This window comes from Rhinopithecus roxellana, chromosome 17 (genome assembly GCF_007565055.1).
Source record: "Rhinopithecus roxellana isolate Shanxi Qingling chromosome 17, ASM756505v1, whole genome shotgun sequence".
In the NCBI taxonomy this organism is placed as follows: domain Eukaryota; kingdom Metazoa; phylum Chordata; class Mammalia; order Primates; family Cercopithecidae; genus Rhinopithecus; species Rhinopithecus roxellana.
This window is the reverse complement of record NC_044565.1, coordinates 86,534,990-86,562,538: the sequence shown is the minus strand read 5'-3', so window position 1 is coordinate 86,562,538 and position 27,549 is coordinate 86,534,990. Positions and strand designations below refer to the sequence as shown.

Genomic DNA, 27,549 nt, shown 5'->3' with positions numbered 1-27,549 from the left:
CTCCAGGTAATTTCCTCCATGGAAGATTTAATAGTATAATTTCATAATTACTATCTGAATTAGAGCACTTAATCCTGTTATTCACAAAGGTAAGTAACCTACTGGGAGAGGATAAGATGCTCAATCTTGTTGAGTAGTCTTATATTTTCAGTATTATATTTGGTCAATGATGGATAAATTATTTTTATAGATAATTTTTTTTTTTTTTGAAATGGAGTTTCGCTCTTGTCCAGGCTGGAATACAATGGCATGATCTTGGCTCATGGCTCACTGCAACCTCCGTCTCCCAGATTCAACTGATTCTCCTGCCTCAGTGTCCCAAGTAGCTTGGATTACAGGTTCCCGCCACCACGCCCGTCTAATTTTTCTTTTTGTATTTTTAGTAGAGATGGGGTTTCACCATGTTGGCCAGGCTGGTCTCGAACTCCTGACCTCAGGTAATCCGCCCACCTCAGCCTCCCAAAGTGCTGGGATTACAGGCATGAGCCACTGTGCCCAGCCTTTTATAGATAATTTTAAATCAACTTGAAAAACTATGCAAAGTTTGACCTCCATTTCTGGTAATATGGCTGGCTAGATGTTGAGATAGACCTTCCTGCTGGGGAAAAACACTACATAATATATTTTTTCAAAAATCTTTCCAAAAGCATCAGAAAGTCAGAATCAAGGCAAAATCTAACAGAAGACAAAAGATAAGTGGAGCACTGAAACTGCTTTGACCCCAAGAACATTTTTTTAAAAAACTAGTGGCCGGGCGCGGTGGCTCAAGCCTGTAATCCCAGCACTTTGGGAGGCCGAGACGGGCGGATCACGAGGTCAGGAGATCGAGACCATCCTGGCTAACACGGTGAAACCCCGTCTACTAAAAATACAAAAACTAGCCGGGCGAATGGCGGGCGCCTGTAGTCCCAGCTACTCGGGAGGCTGAGGAGGGAGAGAATGGCGTAAACTCGGGAGGCGGAGCTTGCAGTGAGATGAGATCTGGCCACTGCACTCCAGTCCGGGCGACAGAGCGAGACTCCGCCTAAAAAAAAAAAAAAAAAAAAAAACTAGTGACCATAATTTTCAGTTTTTACTATAGCATGCAGAATAAAAAGCAAAACCCAGGATCACTCCACATGGTATAGTCTATTGGGAAACATTCACCATATAAAGCTAGGATGGTAAAAGGCTAGGTATACCATCGTAGGGTAAACCAGAGGTAAACTGCTCCAACCCTGGGAATGCAGGGAAAATTGCCCTTTACTCAGCTGATTGCTGATGGGTATACAGTTTATTTTTGGCCAATGAAATGTTCTAGAATTAAATAGTGGTTGTGGTTGCACAACTATACTAAAATTCCTTGAATTATGTATACTTTACAAGGATGATTCTTAAGGTGTGTGAACTATATCTCAATAAAGCTATTATAAAACGATATGGAGGACAGAGTGAGAAGGTCATATTATTATGTCTAATCAAGCTCTACAATGAAGAGAATATGGGACACAGACAATATTTGAAGAAATAATGGCTATGAGTTTTCTGTCTTCTGTTAGATTTTGCCCTGATTTTGACTTTCTGATGCTTTTGGAAAGATTTTTTTAAAAATATATTATGTAGTACTTTTTCCCAATAGGAAGATCTATCTCAGCATCTAGCCAGTCATATTACCAGAAATGGAGGTCAAACTTTGCATAGTTTTCCAAGTTGACTTAAAATTATCTATAAAAATAATGTATCCATCATTTACCAAATGTAACACTGAAAATATGTGAAAGATACCGATTCACAGATTCAACAAACCCAAAGAATCCCAAGCATGATAAATACTAACAAATACTCAACTAGGTTCATCTTAGTGAAGTTGTCAAAAATAGAGATCAGAAAATTAGCATAGAAAGGAGCAACAATTAGATACTTTCTCATCTATGTGGTAACATGTATTAGAACTTAATTCCTTTTTATGGCTGAATAATACTCCATTGTATGTATGTACTACATTTTGTTTATCCATTCATCTGTTTTTGGACACTTGGATTGTTTCCATTTTTGTCTATGTGAATAATGCCATTCTGAAAATTCATGTACAAGTATCTGCTTTCAGTTTCTTTTGAAAGCCTGCCTTTTTTTTTTTTTTTAACATATCTTTTGTTTATAAGCACAAATCAATTTGGAATAAAGCCAGTGGATATTTTATTCCCACAATCCTTTCATTAATACTGCAAGCTCTTACTCTGAGCCATCAATAGTTACCAAGAACACTATATAATAATCAGAAGCAGCAGCCAGCAGTATCTACTGACAAACTTGTTTTTTATTTTATTTTTTATTTTTTGAGACGGAATCTTGCCCTGTCATCCAGGCTGGAGTGCAATGGCATGATCTCGGCTCACTGCGACCTCCGCCTTCCGGGTTCAAATTATTCTCCTGCCTCAGCCTTCCAAGTAGCTGGGATTACAGGTGCCCACCATCACACCCAGTAATTGTTGTATTCTTAGTAGAGACGGGGTTTCACCATGTTGGTCAGTCTGCTCTCAAACTCCTGACCTCATGATCTGCCTGCCTCGGCCTCCCAAAGTGTTGGGATTACAGGTGTGAACCACCGAGCCTGGCCCAAACTTGTTTTTAATTTGCCAAAAATGCTGCTGGCATTTATATATTGACAAAAATTATCTTCCTGATCAAATTTTACTCAGGCTTCCCTGAACCCTTTTCAACTAGGCCCGACTTTTGGACTTCCACATTCATCTCTGCACCATTCAATTTTAGCAAGAAGTCTGTGAAGTAAGTTTAGCCAGAACTCCCCATCCATGACATGTGATCCCCCAACCATCCTCCAGGTGATGTCTAGTTACCGTGGCCTGCCTTCAACAGGAATCCTCTTAGGTCTGTTGATCCAGAATCTCTACTCACATCTCATGTTTTCTTTTAGTAATTTGTCATCCACTGACCCCACCTTGCTCCTTAGCTATAAATTCCCACTTGCCATATCATATTCAGATTGAGTCCAATCATTCTCCGTTGCAGTGGTTCCCGTACCTATTGGCATGGCCCCTCTTGAAAAAAGTCTTCCTTACCATGCTTTAACAAGTGTTAAAAATAATTTTTCTGTGTGTATTTTAATATGTTATTTCTCCCTTGGGCCAACATAACTAGGAAGAAAACTTCAAATAATGCTTAAGAGAAGTTTATACTACCTTTTGGTCTTCAAAATTTTCATTTCTAGGTAGACTTAGTTTTATCTCAGGGAAGTGCTGTCCTTCCTCTAGCTCTAGGATCAAAATTACTGTAGTGGGCTGAATGACAGTTCTCAAAGACATCAGGTCCTACTCTCTAGAACCCCTAAATGTTAACCTTATTTGGACAAAGGGTCTTTGCAGATGTAATTAAAGATTTTGATATAGGGAGGTTATAAAACTAAGCCCTAAATGTGATCATAAATGTCCTAATAAGAGGGAAGCAGGAGCTTTGCCACAGAGGAGAAGGTGGTATGACCACAGAGGCAGAGACTGAAGTGATAAAGTCAGAATGCCTGCAAGCCCCAAGGCTGGAAAAGGTAAGGAACAGATTCTGAAGGAAGCATGGCTCTGCCAACACTTTGATTTTGGTCTGGTGATACTGATTTTGAATTTCTGGCTTCCAGAATTGTAAGAGAATAAATTTCTGTTGTTTGAAGTCATCAAGTTAGTGGTAATTTGTTACAGTTGCCACAGGAAACTAATATAATTACCTACCAAAATAATTTTTAAATTACAAAAGTAATTTTCTACTAAAGAGAATAGTTTGTGGCCATATTATTGTGATTAGCACTTATGAATTTCCAGTGGGGTTCAGAATCATAGTATGAGATTTTATTGATGCTCAGAAAGAAAATTATTCCTCATTTGTGAGGCTAGATAACTTTTTCAGGGCATTTCACCTAGTCCATAATGGTTCAAAATAAAGTAATGATTTAAACTGTTTTACTTGAGGTTTTGTGGTTCAAGAATTAAGTTAGTTGAAAGACATAATAAAGCCTTTCTGTTTTCCAGAATGAGGATTATTGAAAATAATTCCTCGAAGATTCAATCTCAAATAGATCAAATCAAGCAGTCTAGGGCAGAGTATGACACGAAAGAAGTAAAATACTGTACTTTCTCCAAAGATCCTTCAAAACCTATTCCAGGTATTGTATTTTGTTTAAAATATTTGAGAGAAATCTTGATTATTTCCAATGTTTTACCTAAGCCACGCATTATTATAAATGTGCTGATGTATGTGCAACTTGCACATGTGTGTTGTACACAATTTTAGTCAGGACTCTAGGTAGATTCAAGGGAATGGAAAAACAAACTCTAAAATATTGAGTTTCAGTCAGCTGGGTTATATAAAGTATAATGCAATGGCTCCTGAAGTGTGGTTCCTGTATCAATGTCAGCATCACCTAAAGACCTCTTAGAAATGCAAATTCATGGTTCCCATCAGATCAGAGACTTCACTGTGTCAGAAACTCGATGGGTGGAGTTCAGCAGTGTCTTAACAAGTCCTTCAGGTTTTTCTTTTCTTGTTTTTTTTTTTTTTTTTTTTTTTTTTTTTTGACACCTAGTCTCTCTCAGGCACCCAGGCTGGGCGTGCAGTGGTATGATCTCAACCCATAGCAACTTCCCTCTCCAGGGTTCAAGCAATTCTCGTGCCTTGGCCTCCCAAGTAGCTGGGATTACAGGTGTGTGCCACTATGCCCAGCTAATTTTTGTGTTTTTAGTAGAGACGAGGTTTCGTCATGTTGTCCACGCTGGTCTCAAACTCCTGGGCTCAAGCGATCCACCCGCCTCAGCCTCCCAAAGTGCTGGGATTAAAGGCGTGAACCACTGTGTCCAGCCGCTTCAGGTTTTTTTGATGCACTCTAAAGTTTGAGAACCACTGGTATAATATAAAGTAAACTGTAGTGTATTAAGTTTTGGTGGATATTGTTGATTCATGTTGATGTCAGCATTCACTGCTTCCACATCTTCAGCATAATACTGTTACCATATTTTAAGAAATTGTAGTATATTCTGGAATTCATCTAGGATATGGAGAGGTTTTTACGATGAGTGGATAGAGGAATTACAAATATTCATCCTGGAAAAAAGAAAGACTTTGAGAATAGATAATGGTATTCCAAACTTTTAAAGATTTTGGCTAGTGTTTATTCTGAGGCAGGATTAATAGGTAGAAATTTTAGGAAGCCAGATTTGGTCTCCGTGGAAGAAGCTATGTCTTGAAGTAATGAGCTACTCTATACTACAGGATTTCAACTGAGGTTGAATAATCATCTTGTGTTTCATAAAAGTGGGGATTAGATTCGCTTTCTTTTTTTTTGAGACGGAGTTTCGCTCTGTCACCCAGGCTGGAGTGCAGTGGCCCGATCTTGGCTCACTGCAAGCTCCGCCTCCTGGGTTCACACCATTCTCCTGCCTCAGCCTCCCGAGTAACTGGGACTATAGGCGCCTGCCACCACACCTGGCTAATTTCTTTGTGTTTTTAGTAGAGACGGGGTTTCACTGTGTTAGCCAGGATGGTCTCGATCTCCTGACCTTGTAATCCACCCGTCTTGGCCTCCCAAAGTGTTGGGATTACAGGCGTGAGCCACCGTGCCCGGCCTAGATTCACTTTCAAATATAAAATTGTGACTAGCAAATGACAAATAAGATACACATTAATAAGTACTGGCAAATTGTATATAATTTGTATATGCTGGCAAATTGGGACTAAGTGCTGAGAAGATTCTGGATAAGGGACTGGTTAAAATCAAGTAGAATAAATTCAGATAAGTTTTTGGAGGAGGAGTATTTTGTGATATCTACTGAAGTCAACAATTGGCCCAGATGAGAAAGGAAGATTATTTAGGGCTGGGCACAGTGGCTCATACCTGTAATCCCAGCACTTTGGGATGCTGAAGTGAGAGGATCTCTTGAGCCCAGGAGTTTGAGACCAGCCTGGGTAGACCCTGTGAGAGTCTCTCTCTCTCTCTCTCTCTCTCTCTCTCTCTCTCTCTCTCTCTCTCTCAGGCATTTGAAGAGAAAGAGAGAGAGGAATAATAAGTAGAGGGGACGGTGAGAGAGAGGACTGAAGATTTAGCAGGCATTTATATTTGTGTTGGGAATAATAAACTGATTACTCTGGGGTTAGCTATAATAGGGTAATGAGAGATTTGTTTAGAGAGAAATCAGTTGACAAATCCTGAATTGTTAGGCAGAAGCTCTTGGCGTTACTGAGTAAGAGAGATATTTAGGGGTCTTCAGGGTATGTTAATGAAATCACTAAAAAAATTTTTTTCAGATGCTAAGGTTTGTGTGTTCTCAGTCTTCACTGAGTCTTCACTGATAATGTTTAAAACTGCTAGCCTCAGGCCGGGTGTGGTGGCTCACGCCTGTAATCCCAGCACTTTGGGAGGCCGAGGTAAGCGAATCACCTGAGGTCAGGAGTTCAAGACCAGCCTGGCCAACATGGTGAAACCTCATCTCTACTAAAAATACAAAAATTAGCCGGGCATGGTGGCAGTCGCCTATAGTCCCAGCTACTCGGAAGTTGAGGCAGGAGAATCGCTTGAACTGGGAGGCAGACATTGCAGTGAGCCGAGATTGCATCACTGCACTCCAGCCTGGGCAGCAGAGTGAGACTCTGTCTCAAAAAAATAAAAATAAAATAAATTAAAATAAAACTGCTAGCCTGGCCTGGCACAGTGGCTCATGCCTTTAATCCCAGCACTTTGGAAGGCTGAAGTGGGCAGATTGCTTGAGCCCTGGAGTTTAAGACTAGACTGGGCAACATAGCAAGACCCTGTCTCTATACAATCAATCAATCAATCAATCAATAATAACCTGCTAGCCATTTACAAGTTTATGCTAATTTTACCTATGTTCAGTAAGCTATAAGTACATACTATCATTTCTAAATTGTTTCTTTTTTTTTTTTTTTTTTTTTTTTTTTTTTTTTTTTTTGAGACGGAGTCTCGCTCTGTCGCCCAGGCTGGAGTACAGTGGCGCGATCTCGGCTCACTGCAAGCTCCGCCTCCCGGGTTCACGCCATTCTCCTGCCTCAGCCTCCCGAGTAGCTGGGACTACAAGAGCCCGCCACCTCGCCCGGCTAGTTTTTTGTATTTTTTTAGTAGAGACGGGGTTTCACCGTGTTAGCCAGGATGGTCTCGATCTCCTGACCTCGTGATCCGCCCGTCTCGGCCTCCCAAAGTGCTGGGATTACAGGCTTGAGCCACCGCGCCCGGCTAAATTGTTTCTTAACATAGTGAACTGTCTTTCTAAGACTTGCTCTTTGAACACAAGCATCCCACACATGGCTTGGCCTGTTTGATTTGTTCCCTTTTCCCGTAGGCATGACTCTCCAAGAATCCATGAATCTAGATGCTCTCACTAAATACATGAAACATCTTGAAGATAAATATGCAGAAATTAAACAAGCTATGTTGATAAAATATGTGCCAGCTCAGAGGAAGTCTGATTTAGATGAAGAAATGATTGTGTTATTAAAACGGCGAGATGTAGCTGAAAATCTGAACAGAAAATTACAGTTTTGGTATGGAAGTTGATTATATGTTTTTGAAGTTTGGAGTTTTATTTGTGTTTATTCTAATATTCCACCATTTGATTTTAGGCTCAGTATGTTATTGACGTTTTTTATCTTTATAGTCATCAAAGACTGCAGATAATTTCACAGGCACTTACTTCATGGGTAAAATCTGATATGAGCAGCCCATTTCAAGACTTTGTGGAGCAAATTCGGAAAACCAAATATTTACAAGGTAGATTATCTGTATTTTTAAATTAGTAGCAATAATGGAAGACTTTTTTTCCCCTAGAAAGTTAGAATGGGGTTTTCTTAGGCTGAGTTAAAATAAAGCAAAAACATACTTCAGCTAGTTCTCTGTTACCCTATGGGTTTCTTCCTTCAACAGATAATAGGTAATTAGTAAAGAATAGACTTGGTGAGCCAAAGACAGAATGCCTGAAAACGTACATCAACATAAGGAGGAAAGGGACGAGGAGGCCACTAAGTTTTGGAAGAGGTTGATGCTGTTAAGATCTATAGCAATAAGTTGTTGGTATTAAACACATGTATGTTTATTATTTTCTATTGATAAGTAACCTTAAATATCTTCCAGTGGTACTTTCAATATTTACAGGTGACCAAGGCATTGTTGAAGAACTAATGGAAGATGATCCACGCAGGGCAAAAAAAGCTGAAATTATGCTTCACTACATTGAAAGGCAACTATTTTAAAAGCTTTAATTTTTCAGAATTATATTTTTTCATAGATTCTTTGTGAATAAAATACCAGATTGGGAATCTAGGAGGTTTTTCAGAGGAGATAAGAGGATTATAATGTTGATATGTTTTATTTATACAGGTTAAGCATTCCTAATCCGAAAATTTGAAATCTGAAATGCTCTAAAATCCAAAAAATTTTGAGCACTGACATGAGATAGTGATACCTGTGTTTTCTGATGGATCAACGTACACAAACTTTGTTTCATGCACAAAATTATTAGAAATATTATATAAAATTACTGGCCAGGCACAGTGGCTCACGCCTGTAATCCCAACACTTTGGGAGGCTGAGGCGGGTGAATCACAAGGTCAGGAGTTCGAGACCAGCCTGGCCAATATGGTGAAACCCCATCTCTACTAAAAATACAAAAAATTAGCTAGACGTGGTGGCGGATGCCTGTAATGCCAGCTACTAGGGAGGATGAGGCAGGAGAATTGCTTGAACCTGGGAGGCAGAGGTTGCAGTGAGCTGAGATTGTGCCACTGCACACTCTAGCCCAAGCAATGGTGCAAGACTCAAAAAAAAAAAGTATTATATAAAACTACCTTCAGGCTATGTGTATATGGTATATATGAAATATAAATTTTGTGTTTAGACTTGGGTCTCATCCCCAAGATATCTCATTATGTATATGCATATATTCCAAAATATGAAAAAATCTGAAATCCAAAACACTTCTGGTCCCAAGCATTTAGGATAAGGGAATCTCAGCCTGTATTTTTCTTACATTTCCTAGCTATCAACCTGATGTTACAAAATGTTTTTGAGAATGTCTTCCTGATTCAGATTATTCTAGCCAATTCAGTCCTTTCTTTCTCATTATTTCTATCCCATGACTTATTAAGAAGGCATATTTCTCCATACTTCAGTTATTATATATAGTATATAGTAGAATATTAAAGAGATTTGACTGTATCCTTTTTTATACTTTATTTTTTATCAAATATTACTTTTATCAAATATTTCAAGTATTCATAAAAATACAGAGAATAACATTAACAAAATGTTATTCTGTGTACCAATTTAGCAAGAAGTTAACATTTTGCAGTATTTGCTTCAGCTGTTTTTGTAGAAATTTGTTATAGTTGACATCCCGCTGTGTATCATTCCTCCTGTCTTCAATTCCTTTTCCCTCCGTTTTTCCCCACACAGCTGCTCCTTTGGTGTTTAACATGCATGTACATTTTTAAACATTTTTAATACATAGTAAGACTATATTATTTAAGAGGTTAATTCACAGGCTATGAGGCTTATCTGTAATGAACATATGTAATATTCCTGGTCTTTATATGTTAAACAGTTTTCAACTGTTAATTGGAAGGTTGGTATGGTAAAAAGAAGGGGGTAAAGATAATTTTGGGGAGAGCACAAAAGCTCATATTATTTCTTTACACTGTAATGCTTCTCTAAGTCTGACAGTTTGATATGAGAGAAAAACCCTCATTGAGATAGAAAGTTTTATGTATTTTGCTTAATATTACTTTAGTAGGTTTTCCGCCTGGGGCTCTACATTCATTTGCAGCACTATGTAACTTCTGTTTATCCTAGTTGTATTAATTGTGAGGTAAGGACTGAGTTGAAGACCTTTTGCCATAGGAAGAGGAGTAGAGGCTTAAGTTATCTTAACTATTATCTTTCCTTCTTGTGTTAATCTTTGATTGGGAGCCTGTTGCCTGGCAGAACAACATAGGCTTCTGAATACCAAGGACACCTCTTGATCTCCAATTTGGCAGCTTCTTTTTTTTTTTTTTTTGAGATGGAGTCTAGCTCTGTGGCCCAGGCTGGAGTGCAGTGGCGCAATCTCGGCTCACTGCATGCTCTGCCTCCCGGGTTCAGGTGATTCTCCTGCCTCAGCCTCCTGAGCAGATGGAACTACAGGCATATGCCACCATACCTGGCTAAATTTTTTTTTTTTTAATATTTTTAGTAGAGACGGGGTTTCACCATGTTAGCCAGGATGGTCTCGATCTCCTGACCTCATGATCCCCCCCGCCTCGGCCTCCCAAAGTACTGGGATTACAGGCATGAGCCACCACGCCCGGCCCAATTTAGCAGCTTCTGTCTTCAATTAGTATATCCTTTAGGTGGCATTTCTAAGCAGGTTGCCCTTCTTTCCTCTGATACCAGTACTTTTTCATGTGGAGATGGTATGTGGGGAAAAATATCTGAGTTCATAATAAATTCAAGTTCTTTCTTCCATTCTCTATGGCTTGCTGTAAGTGCTATACGAATAAAGTTTAGGATCATGTTCAAAGTTAGCTAGCAGGTGGGAGTTTTGTTCTGAGACTTAAAAAAAAAACCCAACAGAATATTAGAGAAAGATTTCAAAGAACGTCTTACAGGGTGAATTATTCTAGTTACAGTTTATTAGAATTCCTTTTTGTTTTTCCATATCTTTATGCCACTATATTTGGTCTGTATTAAACATTTCTAATCAGTTTTTTCTCTTTTTGTGTCATTATAACACATTATAAAATGTGATGCCTATAGATTTAATGAGTTAATCTCACTTGGTGAATATGAAAAGGCAGCTTGTTATGCAGCAAACAGTCCTAGAAGAATTCTTCGAAACATTGGTACGATGAATACATTTAAGGGTAAGCATTTCTCTCTGAACCTTATATATGTATGCAAATTTACTACTTTTTCTCTCATAAAATGGATAAAGCGTTAAACTGGGTGTCTAGAGGTCTAGACCCCAGCCCTCTCTCTACCATTTACTCAGTTTGCTTAGCAGTAACATTAGGGGTTTGATTAGATTTTCTAAATTATATTATGAACGATTTTAAGTATATAGAAAAGTATGGAGAAACATTAACACCAATGTACTCACTGTCAAGATTTAATAAATGTTAATATTTTGTCAAATTTGCTCCACATTCTTTTAAAACACAGCTTCCTTGTGGTAAATTGACATAATACAACAAATTGTACATATTAAAGCACACAATTTGGTAAGTTTTTTTTTTTTTTTTTCTTTTTTTTTGTGAGACAGAGTTTCACTCTTATTGTCCAGGCTGGAGTGCAGTGTGCAATCTTGGCTCACTGCCACTTCTGCCTCCCGGGTTCAAGTGATTCTCCCGCCTCAGCCTCCCAAGTAGCTGGGATTACAGGTGTGTGCCACCACACCCAGCTAAATTTTTTGTACTTTTAGTTCAGACAGGGTTTCACCATGTTGGCCAGGCTGGTCTCAAACTCCTGACCTTAGGCAATCTGCCCACTTTGGCCTCCCAAAGTACTGGGATTACAGGCATGAGCCATCGCGCCCAGCCCAATTTGATAACCTTTGACATATGCATACACCCATGAGATTATCACTCAAAAGTTCCCTCATGCCCCTCAGTATCCCTCTCTTCCCACTACTTCCTAGTTCTCTCGTCCTTTTCTCGTCCTAAGTTATTTTACTTAGGATAATGGCGTTCAGTTTTATTTTATGGCTGAGTAGTATTCGGTGGTGTGTGTGTGTTTCTGTGTGTGTGTGTGTTTTCTTTATCCAGTCATCCCTTGATGGACACTTAGGTTGATTCTCTGACTTTGCTATTGTGAATAGTGCTATGATGAACATAATGAGTGCAGGTGTCTTTTTCATATAATGGTTTCTTTTCCTTTGGGTAGATACCCAGTAGTGGAATTTCTGGATTGAATGGTAGTTGTGTTTTTAGCTCTGAGAAATTTCCATACTGTATTCCATAGAGATTGTACTAATTTACATTCCCACCAAAAATGTATAAGCATTCCCTTTTCTCCACATCCTCTCCAACATCGGTTGTTTTTTGACTTTTTATTAATAGCCATTCTGATTGGTGTAAGATGGTATATCATTGTGGTTTTATAGTTCCCTGCTTTGTAGATTTCTCTGCTTTGGGCAGTATGGCCATTTTAACAATTTAACTATTTTTTTAACCCATTAAATAGCCCCACCTCCCCCATCCAACTCCCCTACTACCCTTCATAGCCTCTGGTAACCATCCTTCTACTATGTTCATGAGTTCGATTGTTTTTATTTTTAACTCCACAAATAAATGAGAGCATGTGAGGTTTGTCTTTCAGTGCCTGGCTTATTTCACTTAACATAATGACCACCAGTTCCATCCATGCTGTTGCAAATGATAGGATCTCATTCTTTTTTATGACTGAATAGTACTCCATTGCCTATACATACCACATTTTCTTTATCCATTTGTCTGTTGATGGATACTTAGGTTGCTTCCAAATCTTGGCTATTGTGAATAGTGCTGCATTAATCATAGGATTGCTGGATCATATGGTAGCCCAATTTTTTGTTTTTTTTAGGAACCTCCAAACTGTTTTCCATAGTGGTTGTACTAATTTACATTTCCACCAACAGTGTACAGGGGTTTCCTTTTCTCCACATCCTTGCCAGCATTTCTTATTGTCTGACTCTTGGGTAAAAGCTGTTTTAACTGGGCTGAGATGATATCTCACTGTAGTTTTGATTTGCATGTCTCTAATGATCAGTGATGTGGAGCACCTTTTCATATGCCTGTTTGCCATTTGTATGTCTTCTTTTGAGAAATGTCTATTCCAATCTCTTGCCATTTATTTTACCCTTTAACTCGTCATTTACATTAGGTATATCTCCTAATGCTATCCCTCCCCCCTCCCCCCACCCCACAACAGTGATGTTCCCCTTCCTGTGTCGAAGTGTTCTCATTGTTCAATTCCCACCTAGGAGTGAGAACATGCGGTGGTTGAGTGTTTGGTTTTTTTGTCCTTGCGATAGTTTGCTGAGAATGATGGTTTCCAGCTTCATCCATGTTCCTACAAAGGACATGAACTCATCCTTTTTCATGGCTGTATAGTATTCCATAGTGTATATGTGCCACATTTTCTTAATCCAGTCTATCATTATTGAACATTTGGGTTGGCTCCAAGTCTTTGCTATTGTGAATAGTGCCGCAGTAAACATACATGTGCATGTGTCTTTATAGCAGCATGATTTATAATCCTTTGGGTATATACCTAGTAATGGGATAGCTGGGTCAAATGGTATTTCTAGTTCTAGATCCTTGAGGAATGGCCACACTGTCTTCCACAATGGTTGAACTAGTTTACAGTCCCACCAACAGTGTAAAAGTCTTCCTATTTCTCCACATCCCCTCCAGCACCTGTTGTTTCCTGACTTTTTAATGATCAAGTGTTTTTTTTTTTGACAGAGTTTCTCTCTTGTTGCCCAGGCTGGAATGCAATGGCGCGATCTTGGCTCACGGCAACCTCCGCCTCCCGGGTTCAAGTGGTTCTCCTACCTCAACCTCCCTAGTAACTGGGATTACAAGCATGCACCACCACGCGTAGCTAATTTTGTATTTTTAGTGGAGATGGGATTTTACCATGTTGGTCAGGTTGGTCTCGAACTCCCAACCTTAGGTGATCCACCCACCTCCCAAAATGCTGGGATTACAGGCATGAGCCACTGTGCCTGGCCATCTTTTGCCTATTTTTAATCAGATTATTAGATTGTTTTCCTATGGAATTGTTTGAGTTCCTTACGTATTCTGGTTATTAATTCCTTGTTAGACAGGTAGTTTGCACATATTTTCTCCCATTCTGTGGGTTGTCTCTTCACTTTGTTGATTGTATCCTTTCTGTGCAGAAGCGTTTTACCTTGATATGATCCCATTTGTCCATTTTTTTCTTCAATTGCCTGTGCTTGTGGAGTATTATGCCAGAAATTTTTACCCAGACCAATGTCCTGGAGAATTTCCCCAATGTTTTCTTGTAGTGGTTTCATAATTTGAGGTCTTAGATTTAAATCTTTAATCCATTTTGATTTGTTTTTTTATATGACAAGAGATAGGGGCCTAGTTTCATTTTTCTGCATATGGATATTCAGTTTTCCTGGCACCATTTACTGAAAAGACTGTCTTTTCCCCAGTGTATGTTCTTGGCACCTTTGTCAAAAGTGAGTTCACTATAGGTGTGTGGATTTGTTTCTGGGTTCTCTATTCTGTTCCATTGGTCTGTGCATCTGTTTTTATTCCATTACCATGCTGTTTTGGTTACTATAGCTCTGTAGTATAATTTGAAGTTAGCTAATGTTATTCCTCCAGTTTTGTTCTTTTTGCGTAGGATGGTTTTTGGCTATTCTGGGTCTTTGTGGTTCCATATAATTTTGGGGGTTGTTTCTTCTATTTCTGTGAATAACTTCATGGTATTTTGATAGGGATTGCATTAAATCTGTAGATTGCTTTGGGTAGTATAGATATTTTAACAGTACTTAATTTTTCCAATCCATGAACATGGAATATCTTTCCATTTTTTGTGTGTCCTCTTCAGTTTCTTTCATCAGTGTTTTATAGTTTTAATTATAGATCTCTTTCAATGCTTTGGTTAATTCTAGGTATTTAATTTGTGGCTATAAGCAGGATTACTTTTGAAAATTTCTTTTTCAGATTGTTTGTTGTTGGCATATAGAAATGCATTGATTTTTATATGTTGATTTTGTATCTTTCAACTTTTCTGAGTTTATCAGTTCTCATAGTTTTTTTTTTTTTTTTTGGAGACAGAGTCTCTCTCCATCACACAGGCTGGAGTGCAGTGGCGCAATCTCAGCTCACTGCAACCTCCGCTTCCCAGGTTCAAGTGATTCTCCTGCCTCAGCCTCCTGAGTCACTGGGACAATGGGCATGTACCGCCAGGCCCAACTAATTTTTTGTATTATTAGTAGAGATGGAGTTTTGCCATGTTGGCCAGTCTGGTCTTGAACTCCTGCCCTCAAGTGATTGGCCTGCCTTGTCCTCCCAAAGTGTTGGGATTATAGGCATTAGCCACCATGCTTGGCCTCTAATGGTTTTTTGGTGGAGTCTCGAGATTTTTTTCTTTCACTTTTTTTTTTTTTTGAGATGAAGTCTTGCTCTTATCCCCCAGGCTGGAGTGCAATGGCGCAATCTCAGCTCACTGCAACCTCTGCCTCCTGGGTTCAAGCAATTCACCAGCCTCAGCCTCCCGAGTAACTGGGATTACAGGTACCTGCCACCACGCCCAGCTAATTTTTGTATTTTTAGTGGAGACGGGGTTTCACCATGTTGGTCAGGCTGGTCTGAAACTCCTGACCTCAGATGATTCACATGCCTCGGCCTTCCAAAGTGGTGGGATTACAGGCATGAGCCACCGCGCCTGGCTAGATTTTTTTTCAAATGTAAGGTTATGTCATCAGAAAACAAAGATAATTTAATTTCTTCCTTTCCAATTTGGATGCCCTTTATTTCTTTTTCTTGTCTGATTGCTCTAAGTAGGACTTTCAGTACTATGTTGAATACCAGTGGTGAAAGTGGGCATCTTTGTTGTGTTCCAGATCTTACAGGAAGGGCTTTCAGTTTCCTCCCATTCAGTATGATTCTAGCTGTGGTTCTGTCATATATTGCTTTTATTATGTTGAGATATATTCCTTCTATCCCCAGATATTTTTATGGGTTTTATCATGAAGGATGTTGAATTTTATTAAATGCTTTTTCAGCATCACTTGAAATTATCATATAATGTTTGTCCTTCATTCTATTGATATATAATACATTACATTGATTCATTTCTTTATGTTGAACCATCCTTGCATCCCCAGGATAAATCCCACTTGGTCATGATGAATGAATTTTTTAATGTGTTATTGGATTTGGTTTACTAGTATTTTGTTGATGATTTTTGCATCAATGTTTATCAGAATTATTGACATGCAGTTTTCTTTTTTGATATATCTTTGTCTGGTTTTCATATTAGGGTAATACTGGCCTTGTAGAACGAGTTTAGAAGTATTTCCTCTGCTTCTATTTTTTGGAATAGCTTGAGTAGGATTCGTATTGGTTCTTTTTTAGATGTTTGGTAGAGTCAGTAGTAAAGCTATCAGGTCCTAGGCTTTTCTTTTCTGGGAAACTTTATATTACAGCTTCAGTCTCATTACTTATTGGTCTGTTCAGGTTTTGGATTTCTTCATGGTTCAGTATTGGTGGGTTGTATGTGTCTAAGAATTTATTCATTTCTTCTAGGTTTTCCAATTTATTGGCATATAGTTGCTCATAGTAACCTATAATGCTCCTTTGAATTTCTGTGGTATTGGTTGTAACATCTCCTTTTTCATCTCTGATTTTATTTATTTGGGTCGTCTCTCTTTTTATCTTACTCAGTTTAGCTAAGGGTTTGTCGATTTTTTTTTTTTTAACTCTTCATTGATTTTTATAATTGTTTTCATCATTTCAATTTCATTTATTTCTGCTCTGATCTTTATTGTTTCTTTTCTTCTAAAAACTTTGGGTTTGGTTTGCTTTTGCTTTTCTGGTTCTTTAAGATGCATCATTAAAGTGTTTATTTGAAGTTTTTCTTCTTTTTTGATGTAAACACTTATAGCTATAAACTTTTTTCTTAGTGCGGCTTTCATTGTTATCCCATAGGTTTTGGTAGGTTGTGTTTCCATTGTTGTTTGTTTCAAGAAATCTTTAAATTTCTTTCTAATCTCTTCATTGAACCACTGGTCACTCAGGAGCATATTGTTTAGTTTCCTTATTTGTATAGTTTGAAAAATTCCTCTTATTATTGATTTCTAGTTTTATTTCACTGTGATCAGAGAAGATGCTTGATATTATTTCCATTTTTTGAATGTTTTAATACTTGCTTTGTGGACTAACATATGATCTTTCCTTGAGAATGATCCATGTGCTAAGAAGAAAAATGTGTATTTTTCAGCTGTTGGGTGATATGTTCTGTAAATATCTATTAGGTCCATTTTGTCTATAGTGCAGATTAAGTCTGATGATTCTGCATTGATTTTCTGTCTGGATGATCTGTCTGATGCTGAAAGTGAGGGTGTTGAAGTCTTCAACTAGTATTGCATTGGGGTCTATTTCTCTCTTTAGCTGTAATAATATTTGCTTTATGTAGCTGGGTGCTCCAGTGTTAGGGGCATATATATTTATAATTGTTGAATATATATGCAATTCAACAAGAGGTCCTCTTGTTGAATTTAACCCTTTATCATTATATAATGACTTTCTTTGTCTATTTTTATAGTTTTTATCTTGAAATCTATTTTGTCTACTCCTGCTCTTTTTTGGTTTCCATTTGCATGGAATGTCTTTTTCCATTCCTTTATTTTCAGTTTATATGTGTCTTTAAAGATGAAGTGTTTCTTGTAAGCAACAGATCATTGGGTCTTATTTTTTTATTATCCATTCAGTCACTTTTTTTTTTTTTTAAGACAATCTTTTTCTGTCACCCAGGCTTTAGTGCAGTGGTGTAAACACAGCACACTTCAGTCTCAACCTCCTGGGCTCAAGTGATCCTACCATCTCACCCTCTCAAGTAGCTGGGACCACAGGCATGCACCACCACACTTGGCTAATTTTTAAAATTTTTTGTGGAGACAGGATCTCGCCCTGTTGCCTGGGCTGGCCGTGAACTCCTGGGTTCAGGTGATCCTCCTGCCTTGGCCTCCCAAAGTGCTGAGATTACAGATGTGAGCCACTGTGTCTGGCCCACTCTATGTCTTTTGATTGGAAAGTTTAGTCTGTTAACATTCACTTGATATTGTTAAGTAAGGACTCACTCCTGTCATTTTGTTATTTCGTGGTTGTTTTATGGTCTTCTCTTCCTTCCTGACTTTCTTTTGGTGAAGATGATTTTTTCTGGTGGTATGTTTGAATTTCTTGCTTCTTATTTTTTGAGTGTCCATTGTATGTTTTTTGATTTGAGGTTATCATGAGACTTGCAAATAATATCTTATAACACATTATTATAAACTGATGACAACTTAACACTGATTGCATAAACAAACAAAAAACTAACAAAGAAACAGAGAAAACTAATAAAAACTCTACACTTTAACTTTGTCCCCTAGCTTTTTAATTTTTTTGTTGTTTCTATTTATATCTTATTGTACTGTCAATGTCTTAAAAAGTTTTTATAGTAATTATTTTTGATCAGTTCATCTTTTAGACTTTCTACTTAAGATATGAGTAATTTACACACAATTACAGTGTTATAATACTGTCTTTTTTGTGTGAACTTACTATTACCAGTGGGTTTTGTACCTTTAGATACTTTCTTATTGCTCATTAATATCCTTTTCTTTCTAATTGAAGTACTCCCCTCAGCATTTCTTTTTTTCCTTCTTTTTTTTTTGTTTTTGAGATGGAGTCTCGCTCTGTTGTCCAGGCTGGAGTGCAGTGGCATGATCTCGGCTCACTGCAACCTCTGCCTCGTGGGTTCAAGCAGTTCTCCTGCTTCAGCCTCCCAAATAGGTGGGACTACAGGTGCATGCTGGCACATCCAGCTAGTTTTTTTGTATTTTAGTAGAAATGGGGTTTCACCATGTTGCCCAGGCTGGTTGCGAACTCCTGAGCTCAGGCAATGCTCCCGCCTCAGCCTCCCAAAGTGCTGGAATACAGGCGTGAGCCACCGCACCTGGCCACCTCAGCATTTCTTAAGGGACAAGTATGATGTTGATGAAATCTCTCAGCTTGTTTGTCTGGGGTAGTCTTTATTTCTCTTTCATGTTTGAAGGATATTTTTTGCCAGATATATTATTCTAGGGTAAATTTTTTTTTTCTTCAACACTTTAAACATGTCCTGCCACTCTCTACTGGCCTGAGAGGTTTCCACTAAAATGTCTCCTGCCAGACATATTGGAACTCCATTGTATGTCATTTATTTTCTCTTGCTGCTTTTAGGATCTTTTCTTTATCCTTGACCTTTGGGAGTTTGATTATTAAATACCTTGAGGTAGTCTTCTTTGGGTTACATCTGCTTGGTGTTCTATAACCTCTTGTACTTGAATAATGATAGCTTTCTCTAGGTTTGGAAAGTTCGCTGGTATTATCCCTTTTGTTTCTTTTGGATTTTTTGAGACAGAGTCACGCTCTGTCACCCAGGCTCAAGTGCAGTGGCATGATCTCAGCTCACTGCAACCTCTGCCTCCTGGGTTCAAGCAATTCTTCTGGCTCAGCCTCCTGAATAGCTGAAACTACAGGTGCACCACCACACCCAGCTGATTTTTGTATTTTTTAGTAGAGACTTGGTTTTGCCATGTTGGCCCAGCTTGTCTCACACTCCTGACCTCAGGTGATCCGCCCTCCTCGGCCTCCCAAAGTGTTGGGATTACAGGTATGAGCCACCGTACCCAGCCAGGTGTTATCCCTTTGAATAAACTTTCTACCCCATCTCTCTCTTTCTACCTCCTCTTTAAGACCAATAACTCCTTGTTTTGCACTTTTGAGGTTATTTTCTAGATCTTGAACATGTGCCTTATTCTTTTTTTTTTTTTTTTTTTTTTTTGAGATAGAGTCTCACTCTGTCGCCCAGGCGGGAGTGCAGTGGCCGGATCTCAGCTCACTGCAAGCTCAGCCTCCCGGGTTCACGCCATTCTCCTGCCCCAGCCTCCCGAGTAGCTGGGACTACAGGCGCCCGCCACCTCGCCTGGCTAGTTTTTCGTATTTTTTAGTAGAGAGGGGGTTTCACTGTGTTAGCCAGGATGGTCTCGATCTCCTGACTTTGTGATCCGCCCGCCTCGGCCTCCCAAAGTGCTGGGATTACAGGCTTGAGCCACCGCGCCCGGCCACATGTGCCTTATTCTTATTTATTCTTTTTTCTTTTGTCTCCTCTCACTGTGTATTTTCAGATAGTCTGACTTCAAGATCACTAATCTTCTGCTTGATTAATTCTGCTCCTAAGAGACTTTGATGCATTCTTCAGCATGTCAATTGCATTTTTCAACTCCAGAATTTATGCTTGTCTCTTTTTAATTATTTCAATCTCTTTGTTAAATTTATCTGATAGGATTCTGGATTCCGTCTCTGTGTTATCTTAAATTTTGTTGAGTTTCCTCAAAACAGCGATTTTGAATTCTCTGCCTGAAAGGTCACATAAATTTGTCTTTCTGGGATTGGTCCCTGTTACCTTATTTAGTTCGTTTGGTAAGATCATGTTTTCCTGGTTGGTCTTGATGCTTGTGGATGTTTATCTGTGTCTGGGCATTGAAGAATTGGGTATTTATTGTGGTCTTCAGTCTGAGCTTGTTTGTACCTGTCGTTTTTGGCAAGGCTTTCCAGATATTCAAGGAGAGACTTGGGTGTTGTGATCTAAGTTTTTGGTTACTGCAACCATATCTGCATTATAGGTACCACCTTTGTGGTTTTGGATAAGATCCAAAAGAATTCTCTGGATTGCCAGATAATTCTTGTTCTTTTCAATTACTTTCTCCCCCAGAATGGAGTCTCTCCAAGTCACAGTCCTTGTTAGCTAGACTGCCTCAGATCTGTGCTGAGCTGTCTGGAGCTGGAGAAGGGGTAGAACACTAGCACCACTGTGGTCACCAGCTCTGGGAGTATACTAGGTCAGACCTGAAGCCAGCACAGCACTGGGTCTTGTCCAAGGCCCACTGTAACCACTACATGGCTACCTCCTAGTTTGCTGAAGGCCTAGGGCTCTACAATCAACAGGTGGTGAAGCCATCCAGGCTTGTTTTTTTCCCTTCATGGTAGCAAGTTCCCTGGGCCTGGGTGGCTCCAGAGATACCATCGGGAGCCAGGGCTTAGAGTTGGAAACTTTATGAATCTACCTGGCACTATATGCTATTGTGGCTGAGCTTGTACCCAGACCATAAGACAAAGTCCTTCCCGTTTTTTCCTGTCCTTCCCACAAGCAGAGGAGTCTCTCCCTATGGATACCACTGCCACAGGCCCACAGGAAGTACTGCCAGGCTACCACCAATGTTCACCCAAAGGCTCTTTAGTCAGCTAGTGGTGAATGCTGCCAGTCCTGAAACTCACCCCTCAGGGCAGTGGGCTCCCCTCTGGTTCAGGGTAGGTCCATAAATGCTGTCCAAGAACCAAGTGCTGGAATTGGGGACCCCAAGAGCTTGCTTGGTGCTCTACCTCACTATGGCCAAGCTGGTACCTAAGCTGCAAGATAGTCTTTTTTACTCTTCTGCTTTTCTCAAGAAGAAGGAGTCTCTCCTCATAGCCTGATGCTGGGAATGTGCTGGGTCACACCTGAAGCCAGTATATCTCAGAGTCTTACTCAAGGCACACAGCATGTACTACCTGGCTACTGCTTCTGATTATTCAGGGCTCAAGGGCTGTTTAGTCAGCAGGTGATGAGTCCTGCCAGGATTGGGTCCTTCCTTTCAAGACAGTGGCTTCCCTTCTGACCAGTGTGTGTCTAGAAATGTTGTCCAGGAGCTTGGGGGGCCTGGAATAGGGGCCTCATGACTCTCCCTGGTTTCCTATCCTATTATGGCTTAGCTGGTATCCAAATTGCAAGACAAAGTCCTCTACTCTTCCATCTCCTCGCCTCAAGTGGAAGGAAGGACTCTCTTTCACAGCTGTGAGCTGCACTCCCTGGGTTGGGGGAGTGGTGGCACAAATACTCCTTCGGTCACGTCATCTGATTTCTTACTAGGTAATATGCCCTCCAGGTCCACTGGCTGTGAGTCCAGCACAGTTCTAGTACTTACCCAGGAGTTGCAGTCCTTGTAGTGTAGACTGCCTTTCAAGTTTATTTAGGACCCCAAAGCAGTTGAGGGTGTGGTGGTGAGGCTTGCCAGAGCTCAAATTCCAACCTGCTGGGATAGATGATTCTCTTCTGGCTAGGGCTGGTCTAACTGCTTCCCACATGAGAATTGGCTGAGTTCTGCCTGATGTTGCTTTCCACTGTGGAAGGGCAGAACTGAGTTCCAATGCAAACTCCTACAATCACTGCACTCTCCCTCCCCGAAGCACAGGTTCTCCATGGCACATGGCCACTGCCAAAGGATGGGGGAGTGTTGAGTTGGCAGTTCAGTACTGTCTTTCCTACCCTTTTCAGTGCCTCTTTCAGTAACATGAAGGTATAATCAGGTGCTGTGATTACACAACTGACTTTTGGTTCTTATGAAGGTGTTTTTTGTGTAGATAGTTGTTTTTTGTTTGTTTGTTTGTTTGTTTTTGAGACAGAGTCTCACTCTGTCACCCAGGCTGGAGTGCAGTGGTGCGATGGCTCACTGCATCATCTGCCTCCCAGGTTCAAGTGATTCTCCTGCCTCAGACTCCCCAGTAGCTGGGATTACAGGTGCCTGCCACCATGCCTGGGTAATTTTTGTATTTTTAGTAGAGATGGGGTTTCACCATGTTGGCCAGGCTGGTCTCGAATTCCTGACCTCAAGTGATCTGCCTGCCTCCCGAAGTGCTGGGATTATAGGCGTAAACCACCACGCCCAGCCATATAGACAGTTAAATTTGTTGTTCCTGTGGGGAGGGCAATCAGTGGAGGCTTCTATTCAGCCATCTTGCTCTGCCTTCCTGGATATTTTAACAGTATTAATTCTTCCAGTTCATAGCATGGTATATCTCTCCATTTATTTGTGTCTTCTTTAATTTCTTTCATCAGATACAACAATATGGATAAACCTGGAGGACATTACACTAAGTGAACTAAACTAGGCACAGAAACACAAATAGTACATGATCTCATTTATATGTGGAATCCGAAAAAGTCGAATTCATAGAAGCAGAGAGTGGAATGGTGGTAACTAAGGATAGGGTAGGTGGGGGGAAATAGGGAAATGTTTGTCAGAGGATACAAAGTTTGAGTTATGTAGGATAAATGTATAGCATGTTGACTACAGTTAATAATACTATACTGCAAAATTGAAATTGCATGGCTGAGCATGGTGGCACATACCTGTAGTATCAGCTAGTTGGAAGGCTGAGGCAAGAGGATTGCTTGAGCCCAGGAGTTTGAGGCTGCAGTGCGCTATGATCACACCACTGTACTCCAGACCGGCAACAGAATGATACCCCATCTCAAAAAAAAAAAAAAAAAACAGTTGCTAAGAGAGTGGAGTGTAAGTGTTCTCAACACAGACGTGCACACACACACACACACAGAGGTGATGGATGTATTGAGTAGCTTGACATATTAATCGTTTCACTATGTATATCAAACATCATGTTGTAGACCTTAAATATATACAGATATACAGTTTTTATTTTTAAAAAACAGATTTTAGGCCGGGCGCGGTGGCTCAAGCCTGTAATCCCAGCACTTTGGGAGGCCGAGACGGGTGGATCACGAGGTCAGGAGATCGAGACCATCCTGGCTAATACGGTGAAACCCAGTCTCTACTAAAAAATACAAAAAACTAGCCGGGCGACGAGGCGGGCGCCTGTAGTCCCAGCTACTGGGGAGGCTGAGACAGGAGAATGGCGTGAACCCGGGAGGCGGAGCTTGCAGTGAGCTGAGAGCTGGCCACTGCACTCCAGCCTGGGTGGCAGAGCAAGACTCCATCTCAAAAAAAAAAAAAAAAAAAAAAAACAGATTTTAAAAAATTCAGTTGACTTTTGTATATTGGTCTTGTATCCTGTGACTTTGCTAAATCTTTGTTAGTTCTAGTACTTTTGTGGCTTTCTTAGTATGTTCTATATAAGTGATCATGTCATCAGCTAATAAAGACAGTGTTACTTCTTTTTGAATCTGGATCACTTTTTTTTTTTTTTTTCTTGCTTTATTGTACTGGCTAAATCCTCCAATACAGTTTTGAATAGAAGTGATAAAAGCAGATATTTCTGCCTTGTTCATGATCTTAGGGATAAAGCATTTAGCTTTTCATCATTAATTATTAGCTATAGGTTTTTCATAGATGCCCTTTAAGAGGTTGAAGAAATTCTCTTGTATTCCTGGTTAATGAGAATCAGAAATGGTATTAGATTTGTCAAATACTTTTTTACATTTATGGAGATGATTATGTTAGTTTTGTTCTTTTCTATTAGTATAATGGATATGTTGCCTTTGTGGGAAAATCTCCACAAAATTCAGTGATTTTACTGTAATACAGAGTTGTGAAACCATCACCATAACCTAATTTTAGAACATTTTCATCATTACAAAAATAAACTTTGTACCCATTAATTCCTCGTTCCCTGATCTCTTCTTCCTCTCCAAACTGTAGGGAACCACTCATCTATTTGCATGCTTGTAAATCAGTATAGATTTACCTGTTTTGGTCCTTTTGTGTAAATACGATCATATACTATGTGGTCTTTTTATTACAGGCTTCTTTCACTTAGCATAATGTTTTTGAGGTTTGCTCATGCTGTAGCACGTATCATTTCTTTATATGGCTAAATAATATTCCACTGTATGAATGTACTGCATTTTGTTTAAACATTCATCAGTTGATGGTCATTGGGCTTTTCCCATTTTTCGGCTATTATGAATAATGCTGCTATGAACATTTGTATACAAGTTTTTGTGTGGTTACATGTTTTTATTTCTTTTAGGTAGAGACTTAGGAGTGAAATTGCTGAGCTAAATTATATGGTAGTTCTGTATTAACACTTTGAGGAATTGCTTATCTGTTTGGTTGCACCATTTTCCATTCCTGCTAGCAATGTATAAGGGTTCCTTATGAACAGGATGTGTTTTTATCTATCTTTTGATTATAGACTTTCTCATAAGTGTGAAGTGGTATCTCATTGTGGTTTTTATTTAGACGTCCATAATGACTAATTATGTTGGGCATCTTTTGACTTGTCTCTTGGCCGTTTGTATATTTTCTTTGGAGAAATGTCTATCCTTTGGTCATTTGTGTTGCAGGAAGTCAGTGACCCCAAACTGAGAGACCGGCTGAAGCCACAGCAGAAGAACATAAATTGTGAAGATTTCATGGACATTTATTAGTTCCTTAAATTAATACTTTTATAATTTCTTATGCCTGTCTTTACTGCAGTCTCTGAACATACATTGTGAAGATTTCATGAACTTTATCACTTCCCCAATCAATACTCTTGTTATTTCCTATGCCTGTCTTTACTGTAATCTCTTAATCCCATCATCTTCGTAAGCTAAGGATGAATGTCACCTCAGGGCCCTGGAGTTAACTGCACAAATTGTTTGTAGAGCATGTGTATTTGAACAATATGAAATCTGAGTACCTTAAGAACAGGATAACAGCGATTTTCAGGGAACAAGGGAGATAACTTTAAAATCTGACTGTCTGTGGGCCAGGCAGAGCAGAGCCATATTTCTCTTATTACCGAAAATGGGTAAGATAAATATCGCTGAATTCTTTCCCCAGTAAGGAATAATAATCATTAACAGCCCTGGGAAAAGAATGCATTCCCAGGGCGGAGTCTGTAAAATGGCCACCCTGGGAGTCTCTGCCTTATGCAGATGTAGATAGGGATGAAACACGCCCTAGTCTCCTGCAGCGCCCCCAGGCTTGTTAGGATTAGGAAATTCCAGCCTGGTGAATTCTAGTCAGACCGGTTCTCTCCTCTTGAACCCTGACAATTCCTGCACAGCGAGACATGGAAGTTCATTAGTGATTCTAGTTTCGCCCTGATCTTCTGCCTTGTGATCTTTTGTCGCCCTTGAAGCATGTGATCTCTGTGACCTACACCCTATTTGTGCACTCCCTCCCCTTTGAAAATCACTAATAAAAACTTGCTGGTTTTACAGCTCAGGGAGCACCATGGAACGTGCCAACATGTGATATCTCCCCCAGACACCTGGCTTAAAAATTTCTCTCTTTTGTACTCTTTCCCTTTATTTCTCAGACCAGCTGACACATAGGGAAATAGAAAAGAACACACATTGAATATCGGGGGTGGGGTTTCCCCCGATAATTTGTAAATTGTGTTTTTTGTGTTTTTATTATTGAGTTTTAAGAATTTCTTGTATAGTCTGTATTAAAACCCTATTTGATTTGCAATTCTTTTTCCCCATCTGTGGGTTGTCTTTTCACTCTTTTTTTTTTTTTTTTTTTTTTTGAGACGGAGTCTTGCTCTGCCCCCCAGGCTGGAGTGCAGTGGCCGGCTCTCAGCTCACTGCAAGCTCCGCCTCCCGGGTTCACGCCATTCTCCTGTCTCAGCCTCCCGAGTAGCTGGGACTACAGGCGCCCGCCTCGTCGCCCGGCTAGTTTTTTGTATTTTTTAGTAGAGATGGGGTTTCACCGTATTAGCCAGGATGGTCTCGATCTCCTGATCTCATGATCCGCCCGTCTCGGCCTCCCAAAGTGCTGGGATTACAGGCTTGAGCCACCGTGCCTGGCCTTTTCACTCTTTTTAATTAAAAAAATGTGTTTCACTGGTTTCTTTTGAAATTAAAAGTTTTTAATTTTGATAAGTTCCACTTATGAGTTTTCTCTTTTATGGCTTTGCCTTTTGTGTTGTAGCTATGAGATCTTTGCCTAACTAAAGATCACAGATATCTACTCTTGTTTTCTTCTAAGAGTTTTACACATTCAGATACATGATCTAGTTTTGGTTAATTTTTGTGTAGGGTGTGAGGTGGGGGTCCAGTTTCATTCTTTTGCTTATGAATAATCCGGTTTTTCCAGCACCATGTTGGGAAAATACTTTGAATCCATTGAATTTTGGCCTCTTTGTCAAAAATCAATTGACTATAAATATTTAGAGTTTATTTCTTGACTTTCAGTTCTATCCCATTGCTCTAGATGTCTGCCCCATGCCAGTAGTGTACTATCTTGACTACTGTAGCTTAGTAGTAAGTTTGGAAATCAGAAGAGTGATCCCTTCTTTCTTTAGATTAATATTAGCATGGTTTATCTTCTTCAGTCCTCTGACTTTTAATCTATTAGTGTCTTCATATATAAGGTCACTTTCTTCTAAGCAATGTGTACTTGGATCCTACTTTTCAAAAATACAATTTGAGGCCAGATGCAGTGGCTCACGCCTGTAATCCCAGCACTTTAGGAGGCTGAGGAGGGTGGATCACTTGAGGTCAGGAATTCGAGACCAGTCTGGCCAACATGGTGAAACTTTGTCTTTACTAAAAATACAAAAATTAGCTGGGCATGGTGGTGGGTGCCTATAATCCCAGGTATTCAGGAGGCTGAGGCAGGAGAATCGCTTGAGCCTGGGAGGCAGAGGTTGAAGTGAGCCAAGATCACACTACTGCACTCCAGCCTGGGTGACAGAGCAAGAGTCCATCTCAAAATAACAACAACAACAACAGCAATCTGACAATCTTTGCCTTTTAGTTGGGGTGCTTAGATTATTTACATGTAATGTTGTTGTTGACATGTTATGTTTTGTTTTTATTTATTTATTTTTAGAGTCAGGGTTTTGCTATGTTGCCCAGGCTGGAGTGCAGTGGCTATTCACAGGCACAGTCATAGTGCATTACAACTCAAACTTCTGGACTTAAGGTGTCCTTCTGCCTCAGCCTCTAGAGTAACTGGGAGTGCAGGTGTGCACCACCACACCACCACACTTTGCTGGTGTGTTTTGTTTCCATTTTTCTTATCTCTCTCTCTC

General features: G+C 39.7%; 1 protein-coding gene across 5 annotated transcripts in view; it reads left to right on the top strand.

Moving 5' to 3' along the window:
- The window catches only part of CLHC1 (clathrin heavy chain linker domain containing 1), an 82,129-nt gene that overhangs the window by 16,355 nt on the left and 38,225 nt on the right, over nucleotides 1-27,549 (top strand). For 4 of the 5 annotated variants that reach the window (XM_030920583.1, XM_030920585.1, XM_030920584.1 and 1 more), the window contains 5 exons: nucleotides 4,014-4,147; nucleotides 7,332-7,533; nucleotides 7,647-7,759; nucleotides 8,141-8,225; nucleotides 10,778-10,884. In XM_030920583.1, coding sequence (XP_030776443.1) covers nucleotides 4,014-4,147; nucleotides 7,332-7,533; nucleotides 7,647-7,759; nucleotides 8,141-8,225; nucleotides 10,778-10,884 — 641 coding nt within the window. The remainder of the gene's footprint in view (nucleotides 1-4,013; nucleotides 4,148-7,331; nucleotides 7,534-7,646; nucleotides 7,760-8,140; nucleotides 8,226-10,777; nucleotides 10,885-27,549) is intronic. The other variant, XM_030920586.1, reaches the window with a different exon arrangement.